Below are 24,200 nucleotides of genomic sequence, written 5' to 3'. Positions count from 1 at the left end.
ATATCGCCCCCTACACTTCCTGTAGTGTATTATAGTCTGTCAGAGTGACTGTGTGGATCATATGAACATTATAGAGGCTTTTAAATGAAACAGTAGAAGCCATATCGCCCCCTACACTTCCTGTAGTGTATTATAGTCTGTCAGAGTGACTGTGTGGATCATATGAACATTATAGAGGCTTTTTAAATGAAACAGTAGAAGCCATATCGCCCCCTACACTTCCTGTAGTGTATTATAGTCTGTCAGAATGACTGTGTGGATCATATGAACATTATAGAGGCTTTTTAAATGAAACAGTAGAAGCCATATCGCCCCCTACACTTCCTCTAAAGTATTACAGTCTGTCAGAGTGACTGTGTGGATCATAGGAACATTATAGAGGCTTTTTAAATGAAACAGTAGAAGCTGTATTGCCCCCTACACTTCCTGTAGTGTATTACAGTCTGTCAGAGTGACTGTGTGGATGATATGAACATTACAGAGCTTTTTAAATGAAACAGTAGAAGCCATGTCGCCCCCTACGCTTCCTGTAGTGTATTACAATAAAATACATAAAATCAAACTTTTTCTGCAGTTTTTTAAATGTTCTGAGTTGTACACGTGAAGTTGGACAGTAATGTTACATATCAGCTTGATTTTAGCCACAATGAACACCAGTAAATGCCTCTTTCAGTCTCCAGGCTTAAGAAACTCCTTGCCCATAAAATATGATAGCATTTTTACTGAAATGTCAGTTTGCACGGTATTAATATAATTTGAAGTTATTTCTATACAGCTTGTTGTATGGTTCTTCAAGGGTTCTTTAGTAAAGAAAACGGTTCTATATAAAACCATGAAAATGTAAAGAACCCTTTGCATGAAGTTCTTCAGATTGATGGAGAATGTGGTGTAGAGTTTTTAAAAAGGTTCCATTTAGCACCAAAAAGGGTTCTTCTATTGTTACGATGTCAAACTGGACACAATAGAGGAAACCTTTTTGGTGCTACATAGAACCATTTTCAAAAAGGTTCTATATAGAACCATCTACAACACATTCTCCATCAATGTGAAGAACGCTTTCATATGTAAAAAACCCTTTAATCATGCAAAGGATTCTTTAAGTGTTCGTGGTTCTAAATAGAACCATTTTCTTTAAAGAAGAGCCCTCGAAGAACCATAATTTTTAAGTGTGTAAAAGGTAGCAGAATGTTTGCTGATGTGGGGGTGCACAGTCTGTAAAAATGTGGCTCATTCAGACAGGATTAAAATCACGGAGAAACACCGGTATATTGACGTTACCCCGCCTCCTTATGTAAAACTAATCCTGTCCCAACAGAGCTTCTGACTAATCAACCTTGCTGACTAATTGTTGCACTTTTCCTCTTCTCTGCTAACAAGCGAAGTTGGTTACGGAGGATAACGGAGGCACTTGTGGCTCAGAGAGCTCAGAATTGCACCCCTGACAGTTTTTGTTCCTTTTTTGATTTCACTTTACCCCAAATCGGCTCCCCAGCTGAGCGACAGTGGAGCATCTTAAGCTAATCAGGATCTGTGGGTTTGGGATTTGTTAGAGTCCCACATCTGAATGTGGGTCGGTCTGTCTTGATTCATGTGGCTTAGTGTTCCTCCACTCAGTCCCTGAGCATTTCATTAGTCTCCCCCTCTGATCCACAGTAAAGTGTGGGACATCCCACAAGAGGATGTTCTAAAGTGCTTAGCAAGAAAAGTGTAATTCCACCAAAGTTTCCTCCAACATTTCTGCATAAATCTACGGGAGTCCGGACAGGCCATGCTGTTACTATAATTTTCTGGATTGTTTTCTTGAGATAACGAGTTAATTAACGAGTGAATTAACTTATTACTTATTAACTTATAACTCTTAAGATAACAACTTTGATAATGCGTAAATTATCTTGTTATGTCAAGATAACAAAGTTGTTAAGATAATTAACCTGTCATTGCAAGATGACAACTTTTGTTATGTCGGGAAAACAAAATAACTAACTGGTAATTTCAAGATACCTTTGTTTTCTTGAGACAAAGATAACTAACTTGTTATTTCAACATACAACTTTATCTTGAGATCACAAGATCATTAACTCATTATCTCATGATAATAACATTTGTTATCTCGAAATAACAAGATAACCAACTTGTTATTTTAAGATAACTTTATCTTTCGACATAACATAACTCGATATCTCAAGATAATAACTTTTTTTATCTTGACATAACAAGATAACTAACTCATTATTTCAAGATAACAACTTTATCTTGCGATAACACGATAATTAACTTGTTATCATCAAGATGACAGTCCAGTTGATTATAACTACCTTATGGCCTCTCTGGACCTCTGTATAAACCAGTGGTCAAGATGTATACAGAGCCTTTCAGAGTGGTTTGATTGTAGAGAAACTTACAGACTCAGATGTCTTTACAGTGGTGGTGATAGGAACCAGGGGTTGCCATGACTACAACACAAATATAGACATTTTATTTACTATCAAAAACCACCAGTGAACCTACACGAGTCTTCTGAGCTTATATGGAATGTTGATGATGGAAAATAGTGGAAATCTGAATTGTGTTTCATTGTGTTTTTCTTACCAGTATGATGTCACAGAAATTGAATGATCTGGATGACTGCTTTAGTGTCTGAAGCTACATTAAAGGGCCCATATCCTACATTTTCCGATTTTATTTTATTTATTTATTTCCTCTGCGGTCCACTTGTGACATTTGTGTGGGTTTATGCACGTAAAAAACTTGCATAATTAATTTTTACATGACTAGTTTCTAACCACTCTTTACCCTTGTGTTTGTTACTGTGCCTTTAAGACTGATATATGTAAATGAGCTCTGTTCTAATTGGCTTCCCTTATGTTGGGCCTCATCCCAAAGGCAGTCTGAGCCAATACACTGCTTATAACTTCAGTGCGAATGGATGGAGCCAACCTGCTGTAGGCCAAATATGTGGACATAAGAAGATGTCTAGGTTTTTCTGACATCACAAATACAGTAAATTCAAAACAGACTTGATTTCCATACATTGACTCCATGAACTGGGGATGAGTGGCATGTTTTGAACTTAATAGTGTTTAAATACTACATCAAACTTTTATTTGAGAAACAAAGAAAAGTTTCCATGATATGGGCCCTTTAAGACTTTTAAGCCAAGCTAAGCTAAGTCTAAAATGCACCTACTGAGCCAGGTGGGCTGAATTGAGTCCCTGAGTCCCTGAGCTATGGAGCCTTGGACATACCGTCCTGTCAGCAGAATAAGCGCCCACATCTGTCCTAGACCTTGTTCTTCTGCCGCTTAAATGACCCCACTTATAGGTGGCTGTGGCCCTATAGAGCCTGCGGTAGCCCTGGCAGGGCGGTAAATCATTTTCTGCACCAGATTCAGTGCTTGTGGTCAGAGAGCTTGAGGTCATCCGGATCAGGGCTGCGATTCCCCACCCAGCCGGTTGTGTGTTCTGACCACAGAATTGTATCAGCATGGGGGGATTTAAGGGTCTCTTTTTGCTGGCAGAAAATAAGTGCTTAACATGGTTTGCTTGGTGTGTTTCTTAAGTGTTTACCGCTCCTCTGTAGACTCACTGCTGTTTGCCTCGCCTCGCTCCATTTTATTTTACTGTTTTGTCATAGAATTTTCTTATTTTTGCTGTAAATGCGGGCTGAGTCGGTTTGTCCTTCAAGCTAAAAAAACTTCATTTTGCGGCTGATAAATCCAGCCGTTATGACAGCATGACTCCCATTTACCCGAGAGCTAGCAAGCTGATGCTAATACTAGCTGCAAAATAGCACTTGTACAATGTTTATTACATTTTGCGACCGAGCAGATTTACTTAGAAATGCTTCTGCTGTTTACTTTACCTCAGATTTCTTCTCTACAGATCATTCTTTCTATAAAAAAAAACACCATTTTATTCCCACAGGACGGACCGAACGCACACGGCTAATTCACTGCTAGAAGATAATGATGTTTGCTAGCTTTTCGGCAGATTACATTTTCCAGAACAGCTTGTGGAGCTTCTAAATCTTTCCTGCGGGCTAGTTTCGTTTCCAGCCGAGTAACTGAATATTTATGCTGGCATGTAAATTTAGCCAGCGCTGCTCCTGAAGTGCCCTTTCGCTTCAGAGGAGAAGAAAAGAGAACAAAAGCTCCTCATTACGGATGCTTACGAATTTGGACCGGATAGAGCATTCGTGGAAAAAAAAAACTAGTTTTTTTGAGAGGGACGATGAGGGTGACGCAGCTGCAGGACGGTCGGCCTTGGAGCCGCTCGAGCGCTCACACTTGAGCGCAGTATCCGCTAATTTAGCCAATTTAGCTTCTCAGTGTTGTGTTCTTTTCTCTTTCTTCTTCCTCTTCCTCCTGTCCCTCTTCTGTCTTCTCTCTCTTTTACAGCGCAGCTGCTAGCAATCATAGCTGGCCCGTGCACCTCTCCGCCATTTCTATTTCTCGTTCCTCGTCCACCAGCCGCGAGCTTTTAATGTGCGCCGAGGCTGATAATTGTCTCAATTGCTCTCTCTCTCTCGACTGCATATCCATTATGCTGCAAGTCCACAAATTTTCGGCTCTCTCTTTGTGACGCTGAGCCTTTTAAGGACAAGCCAGCCGTCTCTGGCTATTGATTAAGTTTCACTCTGATAGGGAGTCTAGCTGTGCGCAAAACGGCACATCCACTATAATTAGAGCCAGAGAGGCCGGCGGAAGGCCAGCTGATTTCTAAGCTCTGCGGAGCTGCTTCAAAGGCAACACTTTGCCCTTCAGATGGTACTGTTTGTTCTGTTTTTTCATTAATTTCTATGAGAGCAATTCTAATAGGAGCTGTCCTCTGTTGGTGATGTACAGCTGTGTTTACTCTTGGATACTTTGAGAGGCTAATAGATCATACCAGATGATAGGAGTGGGTTAAGAGGGAGCAGGAGGAGCGGGTGAATTGTCCCCCTCCATAATTCGCTCTCAACACGTCCACACTTTGCTTTTTAGGAGTGTTGTGATGCTTTTGGTTGTTAAACTTGACCCAAAATGTATTGGCTTGAACAGAGAGGCTTTGACTAGCATCTCTGGCCCGAGTTAGCTAGCATCATGCCGAGTGATGGAAGGAGAGGACAGACCATCTGACCAACCCAGACAGAGAGAGAGGACAGTTATTATCTTCTGGACTCCCAACCCCAAATAACTGTTGCAGCATCGGGGACGAGGAATGAGCTAGCTACCTCCTGACAGCAGGGCCAACACATAGGCCCGATCCCATTTCACCCCTCGCCCCTACCACTTCGCCCTTAGCCCTCTGTTTTGTACATTCACGTCTAGGGGTAGGGTGTCCCGATTCTTGTTGAGATAGAGGGGTGGGGTGAAGTGTTAGGGCTACACGGCCCTCCAAACTGAGGTTTTTCAGAGACTCCAAACAGAGAGTTATGAGAAAAATATGGCTGAACAAGCGACCAAAGAAACACACAAATGTGAGACTTTTCTCTGTTAAAAAATTGAGATAATCATTGTATTATCTTAGTTTAATGCTGTTTCAATGTTTTATGATCCTTTTCTTTAAAACAAACAAAAAAATCACTAGTAGTTTGCTGATGTCTCGGTGGCTAATTTTCCCGTTCCACCTTAAATGGTCCAGCAGTTCTGACGCCTGAAGCACCAGAACATAACTGCTGTTCCATTTAAGGTGGAACTGGAAAATTCGAACAAGAAGCTGGTGAATATCTGACTTCAGCTTCATATCACTGAAGAATTAAGGGTGGGTGATAATAAATAATTGCCCCCCCCCATCCCCCCACCCCTTGAAAGCATATGATTCCCTAAATGTAACTAAAGCCCAGCAGTGAGGAGCTGAACTTTACCCTCCTCTGCTGTCACTGCAGACTGGCAGGGTCGCCTACAGAGCAGCGTTAGTAGCTGTTAATGAAGTAATGCTCTTTTTATTTGAGGGTCCCATTTTGTAGGAAAGATTTCATCCACTACCCCTTGCAACTCAGTTCCAAGGGGCAAGGTGACACTCGAATACAAGGAGTATTAGAAATGGGATTGGGCTGCACCTTCGTCTCCCCACTTTAACATCTTCAGATTGAATTTTGTCAAGCAGAGAATGTTTTCGGATATATTCAAGTTTCAAATTTCGGATCCCGATAAAGTTTTAGCAGTCATTTCAACTGTCCTCTGTTGGCAGTAGGTGCCTGTATAGACTGTTGGATGTACTGGAGCACACTGTAAATTAAGGGGGGGCACAATCCAACCTATTGGCTCGTCAATTATAATTTTTTTCCCAGTAGAAAATACAGTTGGCCCAGGATAAGATGCAGGCGTTATGAAAGTCGATCCTGTGTTGGTGGGCGTCAAACCGGGTAATAAAACATTAATTTCGTGTTGCAGATATTTTCGGAAAAATGTTAATGCCTTGCTTTTTAAAAATGTCAACTTTGAACCTCTGCTAATCAGAACAGTCTGCATAATAACAAAAGCTGCAATATGATTTTGCTTTCGCATAAGTTCATGCTAGTTAGCACACACTTGCAAAACATGATACAATATTTTTGGTGTATTAAATACAGTTAGACTACACAAGTTACTAATGCTAATGGTCTAATTTGCATTCGTAATAGTCTAGGAAATGGTTAGCATGAATGTTGGCGTTACTTTTGCTGTTCCACTAATGTGCTATTAAATATATCTGAACAAACATTTGGATAAAGGCCTACTTGCATTCATGTCCATCTACCACCAGCTCCGTACTGACAACAGCTGCTGTTCAGCCTAATTATGCTAATTGAAAGCTTTCAGAGAAAAGCTACTGGTGAATTATGGGAAATGTAGTGTCTGTAGTGAATTTGCACAGTCAAATTATTTGAGCTGTGTAGTTCAGCCCTGCGATCAAAGTTAAAACGAGTAACTTTATAGCTTACATATCGACTTTTTCCCTATGATTAGAGTGCGGCACAGCAGTCTGACCCAACCAGTGACCCCTGGTTGGCAGCATCCACCCTCCATCTTTCTGGATGCATTTACTTTTGGAAGTTTTGCGCTTTGCCTATGAAACTTGTACTATCTTCATAAACTGGATTGTGTTATATAGGAACGCTGTGTGCTGAGTGAAATCAGAAGTGCTCCAAGCTTGAACCTGCTCACCTGCTCTTTTAGGGACTATTTTGTTATAATGTTCTTGTTCCTTCTATATTCTAGATCTGCACATGGGTCAATAAAGGCAGTACGAGTGTCCCCACTGAAAATACTTCCTCTCAGCCTCTCAGAGGAGGGGATCTGTTAATGTGTTGTTCTGTTTTTCAGTTGCATCTGTTCTGTGAAGTATATTATTAGGCATAATTCACCCTGCAGTGACCTTGCTCTGTCCAATCTGAATGTGAAATTTCTTAAAAGGAAATTGGTCCTCAAAGGCTTTGAAATTGTCAAAGCCTCTGAAGATGGGAGGATGTTAGACAATGAGAATTTTTTTTTCTCTCAGTGGCGAATATAAAAGACCCAGGATAAGATGCAGGCGCTTGTTATTTTCTTGTGCTGTGCTAAAACAAAGCTGTACATTTACAGTATGTATTATGGGTCGATCCTGTGATGGTGGGAGGTAGAACTGGGTAATAGTTTTTAGAGAAACCTGCGGAGCCTCTAAGGTGACATGGTGATTATTTTTTAATAAGGCGTGGCCACGAATTACTATATTGAGGCCACAAGTTCAGTTTCTCATAATTCGAGGACTCAATATGTTAATTTATGACCTCAGTACAGTAACTGGTGACATCCCGTATAAATAAAATAATGTGTGGCCACGCCATATTAACGTGTGGGAATGAGATAATTAAGTCATGGCACTTACTAAGTTGTGGTCAAGGCTTAATTATCTCATTCCCAAGCCTTATTAAGTTGTGGCCACGGCTTTATTTCTTAATTATATACCCTCGCAGAGCAGGTACTATTTGGGTGGTGGATCATTCACGGCACTGCAGTAACACTGATGTCGTGGTGGTGTGTTAGTGTGTGTTGCGCTGGTACGAGTGGATCAGACACAGCAGTGCTGCTGGAGTTTTTAAACACCTCAGTGTCACTGCTGGACTGAGAATCGTCCACCAACCAAAAATATCCAGCCAACAGCGTCTTGTGGGCAGCGTCCTGTGACCACTGATGAAGGACTAGAGGATGACCAACACAAACTGTGCAGCAGCAGATGAGCTATCGTCTCTGACTTTACATCTACAAGGTGGACTGACAACAGCGTTATGCTAAAGTTAAGAACCGTTTTGAAGGTTTTGTGATCAGAGAGGCAACATATTTTATCAGTTGCAGAAAAATACTTATTTCATTGTTTTATCTACAGCTTTTTTGGATATTACACAGAGGTGGTGGTGATAGAAACCAGACATCCTCCTCCAAAGCTCTTCTACTATTTTACTATCATCAACATTCCATATAAAGACTCGTGTAGGTTCATTGGTGGTTCTGGATACTAAATAAAATGGCTATGTTTGTATTGTAGTCATGGTGACCTCTGTTTCCTATCACCACCACTGATGAAGAAACTGGGAAATCTACAGTGATCGCATCAAACCGAGCTGAATGACTCAAGAAATCAATTATGAGGAAAAGCTGAAATGCATATGATTAATATCCATAGTTAGCGATGAAAAGGATCTGGAAAAATATATGGTGATAAGACATTGCCTGGCAGTAGCCCACGGTGTGTATTGTGTGTGCATAGAGGGGGGTTGGATCAGGCTTCTTGCCCCCACCGGAGGCCTCCATGCTGCGATAAAAGGCCTGAGCGCCATGCCAGGCTGCTAATGGCTCAGTGGAGGCTTTTCATCTCCTCTAGGGAGCACATGTAGCACACTGGGAACACAATACGTTTCCAATTGGTCGATATTTGGCTCAATTATTTATTTATTTATTTATTTGTTTACGCCTGATTTCCGTACGAGCTGCTCTTTTCCTCACGGCCCCGTTGGCGTGTCGTCGGCGCTGACGTGGCAGGGAACAGATTTTGGAGGCCTCTTTTGAAAACAGACAAATGGTGAGGAGTGATTCATCAGTCAGAGTCAGATTTGAGAACGTGTTCTCTCATTAAGAGGAAAACCGCCCGCGATGTTTTGGTAATGGCTTTCGTTTTTGCGCGTCATTTGGTGGTCTCTGACAAGATCAGCAGCGTTTAAGCCCCCCCACCCCCCATGTTTTCTTCAGAGATCGTTATGAAGTTGTGCTGTGCGTGTATATGTGTGTGCGCTCTCTGAGGAATTCTCCTATTTCTCCTGGGTTTTCTCCCTCACTCAGGCATCTGGAGTCTCGCTGTTCCACTGATCCTTCATGATCTCTCTTGCCGGTTTGATTTATGACCAGGTCAGAAGACTCGCTCTCTATTTCTCCAGCATTCAATCCAAACAACATCATTTTCAGCGAGCTGGAAAGCAGCAAATGATTCACCACAATTGGGCCTACAGGTTTATGAAATTCTATGTTGTGGTTGTTTTGCTGTATATCACAATTACCATAAACCTCTATATTGCATATAACTGTGTATTGCAATTACTATATAAGGCTATATTAAAACCGCAGGGAACCGAATGTCTAAGCAGGTCAATCTTGCTCTTGTAGCCTCACATACACTCTTAAAAAGATGGTTCTTTAGTAAAGAAAATGGTTCTATGTAACACTCAAAGAACCCAAGGGTTCTCTGCATCATGAACAGGTTTTTCAGATTGCTGGAGAATATGCTGTAGATGGTTCTGTATGGAACCTTTCTGAAAATGGTTCAGTATAGCATCCAGAAGGGTTCTCTGTTGTTACAAGCTTCACACCCTTTGTGGTGTGTTATATAGAATGCTTTTTAACAAGGTTCTCTATGGAACCATCTACAGCACATTCTGAAGAACGCTTTAATCAAGCAAAGGGTTTGAGTGTTCATGGTTCTACATACAACCATTTTCCTTCCTAAAGAACCCTTAAAGAACCATGTATTTTAAGAGTGTACATATACAAAGTGTGTCCTGTGAATAACGTTCCAATGCCCAACAAATGGCCGATGTATTTCACCCAAGTTCTCCTCTTTCGATGTAAACTGGACGGTCCTAATCATGAGTGTCGCTACGTGGGCAGCATCCTCACCAATCACAGGGTTGATGTGGGTCGTCCTGCCCACACAGCTTTAACCAAACTGCTTGTTTCCTACAGCCTGTCTCTGTATGAGTCTTTGGAGAAAGCTAACCACCAAGTGAAAGCTAACCAAGCAAGAATAACTGAGCCGTCAGTCTGCTTCATCTGTCTGTCTCTGCATCCGTCTGTCCGTTCATTTGTTCAGCCAGTCACACCAGCATGACCTGGATGCACATCCAGCAGTGAAGTGAATTAAGAACCTTTTTTCAGATGTCGCCACATAACAGTAATAATAAACATTATATCTTTAGTGGGTTATTTCTCCGCTCGTGCCATTATGTTTAGTTCTGCTTCAGTGCTGTTGCAGACTGGAAGAGTTGGACTGGGTTTTCATGCTCATCAGAATATTAGGCAGTTCTCAGACAGGTCTGATCAGCATTTTTAAGCAGTGTTTTATGATATTTCTGTGTTTATTATATTTTTTTCTTTCAAACTTTGCTGGATATTTAATATAAAACTCAATTTTAGCATCACACAATTCATAATACTTTTTAGTGTGTTCCCTAGGACTTTAAAAACACATCAAAACAGATCTGCTGCGTTTGACCACACATATGAATTGTGTTTTAGGGCACCAGGTCATTAAAGTCAATGTAAATGGGAAATGGTAACGCGTATGTGCGAGTGGAAAGGTATCAGGGAGGGTTTCTGAGCTAGCTGAGCATTTGTTTCCCATAATAGATGGATGTGGTGGGAGGGGGAGGTAAATAATACCTTCATTTTTGATTTCAGGTTGACTTACGTCACTTTTTTTGGATTATTATTAACAGTAGATTTTTATTGAACATTGCTATTTTACCATGTTGTATTTTGTCACCGTGGCAACCACTGTAAAATCAATAACACGACCTGAAGAAGCTTTTGGATTATGCGATTCTCCCAAACATCCGCAGAAACTCATCTAGAGTGTGAACGGTTGTTTGGCATTACGGCCCTTTTTGAAGAATGTGATCTAAGCGCTCATTTGCATATCGCAGCCTTCTGTGACTAAAGGCATTTATCATGATGATGGTTAACAAACGATATATTGCTCAGCCCTGGCCAGATTGGTGTGTTTATTGCCGTCCCTGTGGACCCACAGCTCACGGAAGGCTAATTTACAGTAGCATGACCTGTGCTGTTGTAGCAGTGGCTATTGATCAGAGTGTTGGCGATTAGAGAATCTTCTGTTTCCTGACCCTCAGAGAATCAGCGCAAAGCCTCTGTGCTTTTAAGCTCAGTTCAGTTCTACAGGGAGAAATCACACAGCTCTGCTCGCTACTGCTTTTTATTTGCTTTCTGCTGTTTAATCTCCGTTTTGCTCCATGTTTTTGTGAATTGGTATCAGTTTAGTCTCATAGACTTCTATACAGATGTACATAATAACGTCTACTTAGCACCAGCATATCGCTGTTGTCGGAAGAAAACCTCGTATCTCGATTGTGTTTTTCAGTTTTTGACATAATTTGAAAATGCCTGTTGCCCTTTACATTGTTTGTAAATTTCATGATGATTGGACCAAAAGAAACGGCCAAAAATGACTTCGAAAATGTCTGGTTCCATTGACTTACATTAAAAATAAAGTATGTTTTTTCCTCCTCCTGTAAAGTTACCATTTTGTAGATATGAGGATTTCTTCCGGCAACAGCCATGTAGGTGTACAATCAGAGACTGTAGTCCATCTGTTGCAGATCAGTTTATCTCTACATTTATCATTTTTTTGGTCAGTTTCTGACCACAGGACTGCTGTTGTCCAGACATTATTTGGGTGGTGCTCCATTCTCAGCACAGCAGTGATACTGACATGGTAGTATGTGTGGTGCTGGTATGAGTGTATCAGACGCAGCAGTATTGCTGGGGGTTTTTACACGTCAGTGTCACTGCTAGGTTGAGATTGGAAAACCACCCAAAAATATCCAAGACAAGAGCAGCTCTGTGGTCAGAAACTAGAGGGTGACTAACACAAAGTTAAACTGTATACCAGCAAGGGGGAACCACAAGAGATATGTGTGTATATTTCATAAAGATCTGTGTAATATAATGTGTTTTTATGGTATATATTGTTGAATAGTTTTGCATATTGTTTCTGTCATATAAAAAAATCCAACTCTATATGTTTCTTTATATTGTGTGAACAGTTCTATGGTGAATGGACCAATAGTAATGCTCCAGAATAAAATCATTTTATATTAACATATATTAGAGTTAAGTACACTTATCCTCATTCACCAGTTGTTCTTAAGAAGAAATTTCTTCTTAAAACCAACTTTTGCAGTTTTCATGAAGATTCTGACATTCACAGTGTTTTCTTATTTGGGATTTGTTCTTTGGTAAGAACAGAATCTACACACACTCGAGCATGAAGCTGTGAGCAATGCTGCGCTTTAAGAACTCGTCATGAATCTGACGTAGACTTTTTCTCAGGACCTTTCTTAAGAACACATTTAAGAAAAAATCTGGGACAATATAGGAGTATGAGGCCCATTGCTTCCAAGATATGGAACAAACCCTTGGCTACAAGCACCAAAGGAGCAGCATTTGATGAAAAGAACACCTTGCCAACTGTTAAGCATGGGGTGGATCTGTTATGCTTTGGGGTTGTGTGGCAGTCAGTGGCACAGAAAACATTTTACAGATAGATGGAAGAATGGGTTCCTCGAAATTTTAGCAAATTCTAGAAGCGAGCCTGTCACAGACTGCTAAGAAACTGAGGCTGCAAAGAGGCTGTTTTTTACAGCATGGCAATGATCCTAAACACACCTCAAAATCCACTATGAAGTGTGTGGAACAGCCCTCACAAGCCACGTTTACATGAAGCCTGATAATCTGTTAATAATCAGACTAATAGCTCAATCGGAATAGAGTAGTCTGATTGAGGCCATGCGGAATACAATTTCTCTCCGATTAAACGAGGTGGGTAATCCTGTAAATAATCTGTTAAATAATAAGAATAATAGCTGTGTAAACGTCTGTATCTGATTACATTCCCAATCGGAAAGTTTAAGTACGTTCTGCGTCATAGTGAAAGTTTATAACGTTCACTTTTTTTTCCACTTTAACAAAAAACAGCGATATATGTGATTTGACCGGGGTGCCAAAACTTTTGCATACAACTGTGCTAAGTAAAAATATCAAGACAAAAGGCATAAGTCACAATATGGACACACTGCTGCCAGAAACAGAAGAAAAAAACGATTCCAATGTTTTTTTCTCTTCTATCTGGTGGAAACCGGCTTCCATACGAAAGGAACGTGAGCAGAACGGGGGTTTATATCGCACTGATCATATGTTAATTATAAAGTTGGGACTTCATTTGCATTAAAGTTCTTTAAAGTAGACAACCTGCTAAATTGGCCGCCCCCATCAGCACTATCTGCACACTATCTGTTGTTAATTAGCAGCTCTTTTATTAAAGCTGCCCCCTATAGCCGGCAGTGTTAGACCATCTGTTTGTGTGCGCTGTGCTTGGTTTAAGAACCCCGTGATAAAGGTATTTAGGCGTCTTATATCTCCTCCAGTGCCTTCACGCTTATCAGCTGCATTTCTGCTCAGCGCAGATAAAGTGGACACCGAGTTCAAACAATAACAGAAAGCCCAGCGTTTATTTAGAGTGTTTTTTTTTTCCTCTTTAAGTCCCTTTTATTTTTCTCCAGACCCCCCGGGGAGGAGCACTCGGCTGGCTTTCTAGAAAGACGCGTTTCTCGGAATGAATTAAAACGAAACCCGAAGCGTCTGTAATGTAAGACTCTGTCTTTCTTCCTCTAAGGAGAAAGCCCATCAGCTCTTCTCCATAACAACACCCTCACCAAGCTGCTCGGCGCCTCAGGCCCATCCGGCCACTTCGCAGCCTTCTTTCTGCCGAAAAAGTAGCGCTGCCATCAGATTTCTCCACGTTTATTCACTCTGGTGTATAAAAACATCTTCTCTAGTCACTGTTGAGAGTTTCCCACAGAACTGATAGGCTTCTACCATAAGCTGTAGTGAAAGCAGAGCCTGGATCACTCTCTATCACTATAGCACTCACGCTAACACTGGGCCCGATTCACAAAGAGAGGCACTCCCAGGTTTAGCCTCAGGAGGATCCCAGCTGCCATGTTGAAAGACTTTACAGTTCCCTAAGGTTGAAGGGAAGTTTTGGAAGAATGTAAACGTCAGGCAGTGCCTTATCCTGAGATACGTTTGGATTTTTCCTTAGTTTTACTGGTCATAAAAATAAGCATCCGATTGATAGGCTAAACTGAGAGTTCACTGACTTTAGCTTTTTTAGCATTTCTAGCTATCTAAGCTAATGTTGTAGCCTTAAAATAGATAATGATTTAAATTGTGATTATTTTGTTTACATATGTATGTATATATATATAAATTGCTGCTGTCAGAATAAAACCTCATATCTCCAAAATGGTAACTTTACAGTAGAAGGAAAAAACATACTTTACTTTTAATGTAAGTCAATGGAACCAGACTTTTTTCCAAGTTATTTTGAGCCGTTTCTATTGGTCCATCCATTATGAAGTTTACACCCAATGTAAAGAGCAACAAGGCACTTTCAGATTATGTCAAAACTAAAAATTTATAATCTAAATGATTATAATGCTAATTATATATATATATATATATATATATATATATATATATATATATATATATATATATACATTTATGGTGAGCATCATTTACAATGCTTGTGAGCTTTATAGAAAAACAAGGGATTTAAACTTTTATAATAATAAAAATAATAAAAATGTAACACATAATGTGAGCTAAAGTATAAGGATATAGTAAAAAACAGAAAACTAAATAAATTTTTGGCACTTTAAAAAACATTGATCAGAACAAGCCAATAAAATTATGCCAAAAATTTTACTAAGTAGAATAATAAAAGAAAATCAAACGAAACAACTGAATAAGACAAAAACAGAGCCAGTAAAATATATATATTAATAATCATAACAATAAAACAGTTGACAAAAATCAAAAATGAAACCCAAAACTAAAAACCTCACACTAAATCAATTATAGAGTTGCAGGCTGAGCGGAGGTGGACATTGCTTCATTGCGCCAGTCCCTGTTTAAGTGCTAATAGCTGCCTCTTGTGGAGAATCTTCATCCTGCTAAACATGAGCGAGTGAGTTACAAAGCTACATTTATGAGGTTCTTTGCATCTAAAAGCAGACAGTTTATAGCATGATTACACAAAAAATACTGTTCTATCAGTGTGACTCTTCACATGCATATAATATGAATGTACCTTGAAATTAATTTTATACTAAATTTCGATATTCTGACCAAATCTGATTGAGCTACAGCTCCTCATTAGGTTGAATGGAACTTACAGTATTCTGTAAAGCTCGTCACACTTAGCAACAGTAGCTATGCAAGAATATGTTTGTGGGCAGATCATGAAGGGTCCAGTTGGGGGTCACAGAGTCTGTCAAGTTTAGTAAACTTCTAACAGCCCGTGCTGGAAGAATGGTGGGAGTATTGAGGGACAGAAAAAAGAGAGGAGATGAAGGAGTAGACATGCTTTTCCTCTAATCGAGGTCATTTCCAGTAAAGCCTGATCTCCAGACCACTCCAGAGGAACACAGGACCCCCTTTGGTGCAGGGGGAACGCCTCCAGCTGAGCCGGACCGTAAATTACTGCTTTGGATTTAAGCCCAGCTCTGCTCTCAGAATCGCTCCTGACCTTATTCCAGTCCAGCTGAAGTGCTCAGCGGTAAGCTCGACTAAATCATATCGCTTTCTCAACACCTCCGAAATAATAACTTTATAACAAAAGAAAAGTGTCCTTTAATGTTTGTCAATTCAAGATTTCAGTAGCGTTGGTTCAGTTCTGTTGGTCCATTAATTGTGATATTAGAGGCATCTGGTGTTTGTAATAAAAATAAATAAATAAAAATGTGTGTATAAACGAAGAAAAGGTTTTGGCGAGGGTTTTTCTTTTTAATCTAACTTTTAATTCAAATTTAGCTTTATAAACATAATTGTTCCTTGATTGATTTTCTTCTATTTATCTATTTCCCATGTGTCAAACACAAGGCCCGTGGGCCAGATCAGGCCCATGGCACAATCCAAACCGGCCCTTGAAGTTATTTTGATTTTCTATTAATATTAGCCCATTTCACAATGAGCTGCACTACAATCCCCAGCATGCACTGCAACGTAATTTGCACTGACATTTCACTCCCTTCAAGAATCTATGTGACAGCAGGTTTTTACCTCACAGCAGGTCTTACCATCACTAGCTGCGTTTCAGCTGCAGTTCACCCAACATAAACACTACAAACTCTCAGCAGCTCAAAAACTGATTTAGAATTATTGAACTTGCAGAAAAGATGTCAGTTGTCCAGACCAGACACACAGATAGGTTTAACAGACCTACATTCTGGGGACATTTAGAGAGATTTAACAGTGATCTGTAGCTAATGTAGCCTAAATATATCAAGTATTCACATGTAATATTTGAAGATTCACTACAAGTGAATCATGGCCACCATGATCTATTTTATCTTAGTTCATTTTATTCTAAACTTAATTAATTGTTAAATTTCTTATTGTTGTATCTTAGTTTTATATATGTTTACACTTACAGATACGTAAAATCACTACATATTGTGTTTATAATATGTATGTTTATTCTAAAATGAGTTTCTCTAAGGAAAAAAATCTTTAGTTCAGAGAAAAACTGCTTTTACATATGATTTTCTCTGGTTCAAATAAAAGTCAGCAAATATCCAGAACTTGTACACTAAAATTGGCTCCCTGGTTGAATTTAGAGGTTTTAATGCACCCGAACAAACAAACCCACACTGTTAAAAAAGGTTCTTCAAGGGTTCTTTAGTAAAGACTGATATAATATAAAACCATGAACACTCAAACAACGTTTGCATGCTTAATTGGTTCTTTGCATGGTGAAATGGTTCTCCAGATTGATGAAGAATGTGTTGTAGATGGGTCTATACATCTATAGCACCAAAAAAGGTTTCTGCAATTATTATGATTTCAAGCTTGTAACAATAGAAAAAGCCTTTTTGGTGCTACAAAAAGGAAATACACAACACATTTGCCATCAGTCTGAAGAACCTGAGTGTTCATGGTTCTATATAGAACCATTGTCCTTACTAAAAACCCTTAACCGTCTTTTTTAAGACTGCACTGCTTGCATTCATAAAGACAAATATCAGCAATTTTAGTCGTATTTTGCTTTTCTGCCTGTTGTTCTATTTTGTTTACATTCTGTTTTGAATTTTAAGAGACAAAAACAAAGTGATGGATCAACAAATCTCTGCTCTTGGCTTGTGTTTGTTATGAGAGAGCGTTTTTTGTAGTAAGTCATTTTCTGCGCACTGTCAGTGTATTCATGAATTCATGTATTTTGATTAATGATGAGCAGTGTTGGTGCTGTAACAGAGCAGCTAATTATATCAGTGTTTGGCTGCTGGCGGAAACAGACGCCGCCTGAATGTTTGTGTCACTGGAAAAATGAGAAATGATTAAATCCTCTCTTTTGCTGTATCATTCTCTCCTCCCCCTTCTTTTCCAGCTCTTTTCTGCCCGCCTTATGATTTGCATGTGTGTCATGTTTGTGGGATCTACTGTACACGAGCTGCCTCAGTTTGACAGGAATGGGCCTCAGCTGGACCTTCATACTGTATTAAAAGACAACGACAGATTGGCCAAAAATAAAAATCGACACACTTTTACCCCCTTAGCCCAAATGTAGTAGACGCCAAGGCATGTTTGTTGTGTAAAGTTTGATTCTTTAGTTTTGCACTGGTGCTAAACAGTTAATTGAGGGGTCAGTGCTACGTTCCCAGTGTTTCCATAGTCCTTTGGTTCCAGTGTCCTGTGTTTCCAGGGTCCTATATTTGCAGGGCCTATGTTTCCAGGGCCTTACATTCAGAGGGCCTATATTGCCAGGGCCTATGTTCCTAGGGTCCTGTATTCCCAAGGCCCTGTGTTCTTAGGGCCCTATGTTCCCAGCACCTGTGTTGCTAGGACCCTGCATACTCAGGGCCTATGTTCCTAGGGCCTATATTGCCATCGTCTATGTTCCTAGGGCCCTATTTCCCTAGAGTTCTATATTTCTAGAGCCCTATATTCCCAGGGCCTATGTGTCTAGGGCTCAAGTACCCAGCGCCTATGTTCCTAGAGCCCTGTGTTCCCAGGGCCCTACATTCCCAGGGCCTATGTTCCTAGGGTCCTATATTCCCAGGATCCTATGTTCCCAGGGCACTATGTTCTTAGGGTCCTATATTCCCAGCACCCTATGTTCCCAGGACCTATGTTTCTAGGGTCCTATATTCCCAGGACCCCATGTACCTAGGGACCTATATTCCCAGGGCCCTATTTTCCTAGGGCCCTATGTACCCAGGGACTATTTTCCTAGGGCCCTATGTTTCTAGAGTCCTATGTTCACAGGGCCCTATGTTCCTAGGGTCCTATCTTCCCAGGATGCCATGTACCCAGGGCCTATGTTTCTAGACTCATATATTCCAAAGGTCATGTGTTCTTGGGTCCTGTGTTTCCAGGGCCTATCTTCCCAGGGTCCTATGTTCTTAGGGTCCCATGTTCCCAGGGCCCTATTTTTCTAGGGTCCTACACTTCTAGGGCCTTATGTTCCCAAAGAGCAAAAATCTGGTCAGTCTGAAATTTCACTTTGCTGGTTGCTGTTTTCTCCTGTCAGTGTATGAAGGACATGGACATGATCTTTTGCCGTAAAGGCAGTGTTTGTTGAACCTGCTGTCAGTTTGAGTCAGTTTGCCAAAAGAACATAGACTAATTGCAGCTCCATGGACCGTGTTCTTGTGTAGTAGTTCCAGATGGATTTTAACCATGTATCTGTCATTCTATGTTTTCTGCAGATGATGAAGTTTGCCTGGGATAACTACAAGCACTATGCCTGGGGGAAGAACGAGCTCCGGCCGCTGACCAGAAACGGACATATCGGCACTATGTTTGGTGAGTAGTAAACTGGATTGTGCTGGATTTCTCTCAGGTTGGCTGGGTGACATTTACAGCTTGAGGGTTTATGGTGTCTCTCTTGTATATTCATATACTCCTGTGGAGCCTCCAGATCATTTCCCTTTTTGTAGGTGTTGTGAATGATGAGGTCCAGGAACGCTGAGTAGTGCTGGTTGCTGAGCTCCTTTGAGAGAAAACTAATCACAGCAATAGTCGTGCACTTGTGAGTGATAAACAGTGTGTGTTTTTTTATTACCATTTTCTGTCACTTCTGTCACGTCATTAAACAGGAGTTAAAAGTGAAAGTGAAACAGTTTAGACCACTTTTGTTGATATGTTATACATAGTGAGTTGCTTGTTGAAACAACATGACCCATTTCTCTAGATTGAAGCATGAATATGAATAAGTTGCTGGATTGGAATGAATAAAAATTTTAGGAGAGTCGAAGAGTCATGAAAGTTAACAAAATCGAATAATGACTTTCATTGTTTCGCTCTGTTATACATTCTAATATTAAAGAACCATGATGGATGATGGTTTGATAGAGTTTGATGAGTCAATAATGTTTTGGTCAGAGTTTCATGTCTAGTTTCATGTTTAGTTCAAAGAATTGTAGAAAGATTACTGCAGCTGGCTAAAGGCTGCCGGCCGCCTGATAAAATGAGCATAATGAGGCAGGTACATATAAACATCAACTTTGGGATTAAGTTATCTGGCTAAACTGAGAACTGATGCTTCGTGAAATACCTCCCCAGATCTAACCCCACTTATTTTAACTGGTTTATTTATTCTCTTAATAAATAAACAAACAAACAGTACTTTCAGAAAATCACGTATGTGAGAATATCACATTCATTCAAAATGAAACGCAACATAAGAGCTCTCGCTAAAACACACATGAGAGGAAACCAAACCAATGAGATTCATATGAAGTGATCATTTAAGGCTTAATACAGTTTTAGATCACAAGATACTGTTTCAGTTGTTTAAAAGAATAGCTTTAAAATCATAACTTTTTATTTTTCAGTTTCTGGGATGAAATCTCATTTCATTGACCCCATAAATGCCAGACAGTTTGCATTGAAGTCTGTGTAGTTACTACATTTTCTTACTTTTTATATCAGCACTGCTATTTTTCATACACAAAAGCTAATGGAGGCCTCATCAACCAAGGCTTGCCATGTTCAGCAGCTTATTACTCGGTAACTACATTCCTAAGGAAAACTATGCAAGTTATTCTTAAGTGATAGTGAGAAATGGAAGTGAGGACTCATCCGTATCCTAAGCCTTTAGGGGTTCATTTTTAACCATATAAACTGATACCAGCTAATAACAAAGTTTATTATAATGTTTAACTCCTTAAAATTACTATCAGTGACAAGGTTTTCATACCGGATGGGCTTTGATTTATAGGAAACAGCATGTGTTGTCACTTTCCAGGTGGCTGGCTCCCAGATTTCACCCAAATTCCTAGTATTCCTTGTAGAAATCTTCTTTAATTACGAATGATATTTCTTTCCATGGTCAGACACTGGGAAAGAGAGCCACTGGTCAGCTGTTCTGTCTTTTCCACTGACAGTAGATGGTGCTTACAGTGTGATAAGTTCAGGTTTTAGCCTGAGAGATCCACAGAGCGGCGGTGAGACACGAACCGAGGGCCTGTGCGCTTTCGTCCGGATTAATGTCACTCGTTTGCGGGAAGCGGTTTGTTCCGTCTGACAGATTTTCCTGACAGGTTTTTTTCAGTGTCACTTAGTGCCATTTAAAAGGCTGCTGGAGTGTCGCACACACTGTGTGTCCTTGCTAGGAGCGCATAACACACACCCGTCTCCGTTTTTGACACATTTCTGCTTATTTTCAAATTAATTGAAAGCTGACCATCCCCTTCTCTGCCCTCCAGGCGTTTAGAGCTCCCAGTGTGGAGAGCAAAAAGTGAATGTGAGTGCTTTAAAGGCCTGTGCGGAGTATTCCATATCTCCAGCGTTCCAGCCACAACTCAACTCGTTTCTCATCGTTCTGCTTAAGTAGCACTTTCCACAACATTGTTTGAAGCTGATTTTCAAGGGGAACTCCACTGATTTTTCAAAGTTTCTGTATAATTTAGTGTGTGAGGTGTAAACAGATTGATTTGGTGTGAAATGGTTCAGATTTCTTTACAGTGGTGGTGATAGGAACCAGGGGTCGCCATGACTACAACACAAATATGGCCATAGTGAACCTACACGAGTCCTCTGAGTTTTATATGGAATGTTTATGATGGGAAAATAGTGATGAATCTGAAAATAATAAGTTTTCTTCTTTCTCAAAACTATCGTAAAACAGTGTCTCAGTCATCAGGCAGTGAATTCATAACCATTTACTGTAGTAACTTTCTGTGAGGGAGCTTTTAGAGGTGGACGTCTGGTTCCTATCACCACCACTGTGAACAATTATCTGCAAGAAGGGAGCATTTCACAGCAAACCACTCTGAATGACTCTGTTTACATCTCAGTGATTTAAAATTTTGACTGTCAGAATGTCAGAATGTGTCCTGTTTAAAGGCAAGAATAGTGACCAGCCCTTTAGATGGTGTTTACCGTGATTAGTTATTTCTTTATACTACTTTATTAAAGTATAATATATATATATATAATTAAATACATAATAAATAATAATAAATAAATATTAATATTAATTAATTATTAATAAATAATATACTTTATATAATAAAGTGTTATTAAGTGAAATTAATTTTCCTTTGTATTTTCCTGTTTGGGTTTTAGAGAGTAACTCAAAAGGAAAGTAATGAGTGGTGATCACTTTTTTCCAGGTATTAATAGTATTAATAGTATTAATACAGACTGTAAGAGGTTATCAGTCATTTGTAATGGATTTTTTTATTGTCTCCTTTCACTGCTGGAGAAACTGCACTTCCAGATTCAGCTATTGGAACGGTCTGTCCACTGAAACAGGCCTGCAGAGTCCGTCAGTGTGTTTGACCGTGTCTGAGCCGGCTGTGTGTGTTGGGGTGTGTGTGTGTGTGTGTGTGTGTGTGTGTGTGTGTGTGTGTGTGTGTAGTGAAGTGTGTAATTGAATGTTGTTCTTTAATTTAATCCCGTCAGTAAACACAAATGGTGTGAGATTAGCATCAAGCTATGCTTAGCTTAGTTTAGCTTAGTCTGCTTATTGGAAACGTGTCAGTATACTCAAACTCAGAGATCCACATCTCACTTCTCTACCTCCTTTCTCTCACTCTATTCCTTTCTCTGTCTAACTCCCTTTTTCTCTCTTTCACTCTCCCTTTCTCTCTGTCTCTCTCTCCCTACATCTCTGTCCATCCCTCAGTCTCTCTCTCCTCTTCTTTTCTCTTCTCTTTTGTTCTCTTCCCTTGTCTTCTCCTCTCGTCTCGTCTCTTGTTTTTTCCTCTTCTCTTCTCTTCTCTTCTCTTCTCTTCTCTTGTCTTTTCTTCTCTCTTCTTTACTTTTCTCATCTCTACTCTTCTTCTCTTGTCTCTTTTCTTCACTTGTCTTCTCTACTCTTCTCCTCTTTACTCTTCTCTTCTTATCTTCTCTCCTCCTTTCTCTTCTCTTCCCTTCACTTCACTTCTTTTCTCATCTTTTCTCTTCTATTCTCGTCTTCTCTTCTCCTCTCTACTCTTGTCTTCTCCTCTCCTCTCTATTCTTGTCTTACCTTCTCCTCTCTTCTCTTCTCTTCCCTTCCCTTCACTTCACTTCTTTTCTCATCTCTTTTCCTCTTTTCTCTTCTCTTCTCCTCTCTACTCTTGTCTTCTCTTCTCGTCTTCTCTTCTCATCTTCTCTTCTCTTCTCCTCTCTTCTCTACTCTTCTGTCTTTATCATAAACATTTTTTTCTTTGGTCACATGGGTCAACTGATTTGAATTTTTAAAGAAAACAATAGAAAATCACAATCAGATTGTCTGATTGTAAATCAAATAAATAAAAAATGGAAAAATACTGTTAAGATATGATAAAATATCATCACACAAAACCAATCAGAACCAGCTCTGTGTTATTTTTCTATATTAATCCAGTGTCAATTTGGCCATGAATGGGTTAACTGCTGTTGGCCATTATATCATTTAGAAGAATGATTTTCATTTTCCAGTGAAGAACTCTGGGCCTGCGAGTTCTGACCACTGAGACACGTCCAGCAGCAGTGGGGAGGTGATGAAATGTGAAAGTGTGATGAATGTTTAATGCAGTTTTAAGTTTTTATGGGCTCTTTATATTAAAAGCTTCATCTGCCCCAGAAAAGAGGCTCTCTATAACACTAGAGTGGCCACTTTATCAGAAACACCTCTGGTGTAGCTCCACCTCGCTGGTGTTCAGTTACAGCCTGGAGATCATCTGCTGATGCAGTTTGTCAGCCCACTCATCAGCGGTCAGTTTCTGACCACAGAGCTGCTCTTGGAGGATATTTTTGGATGGTGGACGACTCTCAGCCTAGCTGAGCGGACAAGCTAGGTGCTTCTGATAAAGTGGCCAGTGAGTGTAGACCAGCTTTGACTGATAACAGTCTCTCGTAGCTAACCGGGTCGTTCCGCGCTGATCCGGACTCGTGAGACCAGTCACGGTTTCTGTTTCCATCTGTTGTGCTGCTCAATCAGAACCAGGAAATACTGAAGAAAACTATACAAACGAGTGGCACACCACTGACCACAAAACACGTTTGATTCTCTCTGTCACTCCAGCTCCAGTCTCACACCGTGCTCTCATCTAGTTTATCCTCTAAACGGGTGTGATTTGAGCATCTGTTACTGAAACAGTCTGTACTGCGGTGGGTTTCACCTGTAGCCAGATAACTAGCTACATTAGCATTAGCTTCAGCAGAGTACAGCTCAAAGCACCACAGAACAAGTCTATTTTTTATCTGTCACTTCAACACCAGTCATTCGAATTTGTGCTCTCAGATACGAGTCTTTATCCTCTAAACGGGTGTTTTTGATCATCAGTTTGCTAGAACCGAGCCTGTACTGCAGTGGGAGGCACTGCGCAATCATGTTAGCTTAGCCTAGCAGGCTACAGCTTAAAGCACTACAGAACAGGTCCGATTTTGGCTTTCTGTCACTCCAACACCGATCAGTCGACTTTGCTCTCACTATTGT

The 24,200-nt window shown here is 40.2% G+C and overlaps 1 protein-coding gene across 2 annotated transcripts in view; it reads left to right on the top strand.

Annotated features, from left to right (window-relative positions):
* The window catches only part of LOC118799029 (mannosyl-oligosaccharide 1,2-alpha-mannosidase IA), a 321,766-nt gene that overhangs the window by 144,949 nt on the left and 152,617 nt on the right, over window positions 1-24,200 (top strand). For both annotated transcript variants that reach the window (XM_036558708.1, XM_036558710.1), the window contains exon 2: window positions 18,997-19,093. In XM_036558708.1, the coding sequence (XP_036414601.1) occupies window positions 18,997-19,093 (97 nt within the window). The remainder of the gene's footprint in view (window positions 1-18,996; window positions 19,094-24,200) is intronic.

This window comes from Colossoma macropomum, unplaced genomic scaffold, assembly GCF_904425465.1.
Source record: "Colossoma macropomum unplaced genomic scaffold, Colossoma_macropomum, whole genome shotgun sequence".
Lineage (NCBI taxonomy): Eukaryota > Metazoa > Chordata > Actinopteri > Characiformes > Serrasalmidae > Colossoma > Colossoma macropomum.
Note: the sequence above shows the minus strand (reverse complement) of the source record. Positions and strands in the feature narration are given on the sequence as shown.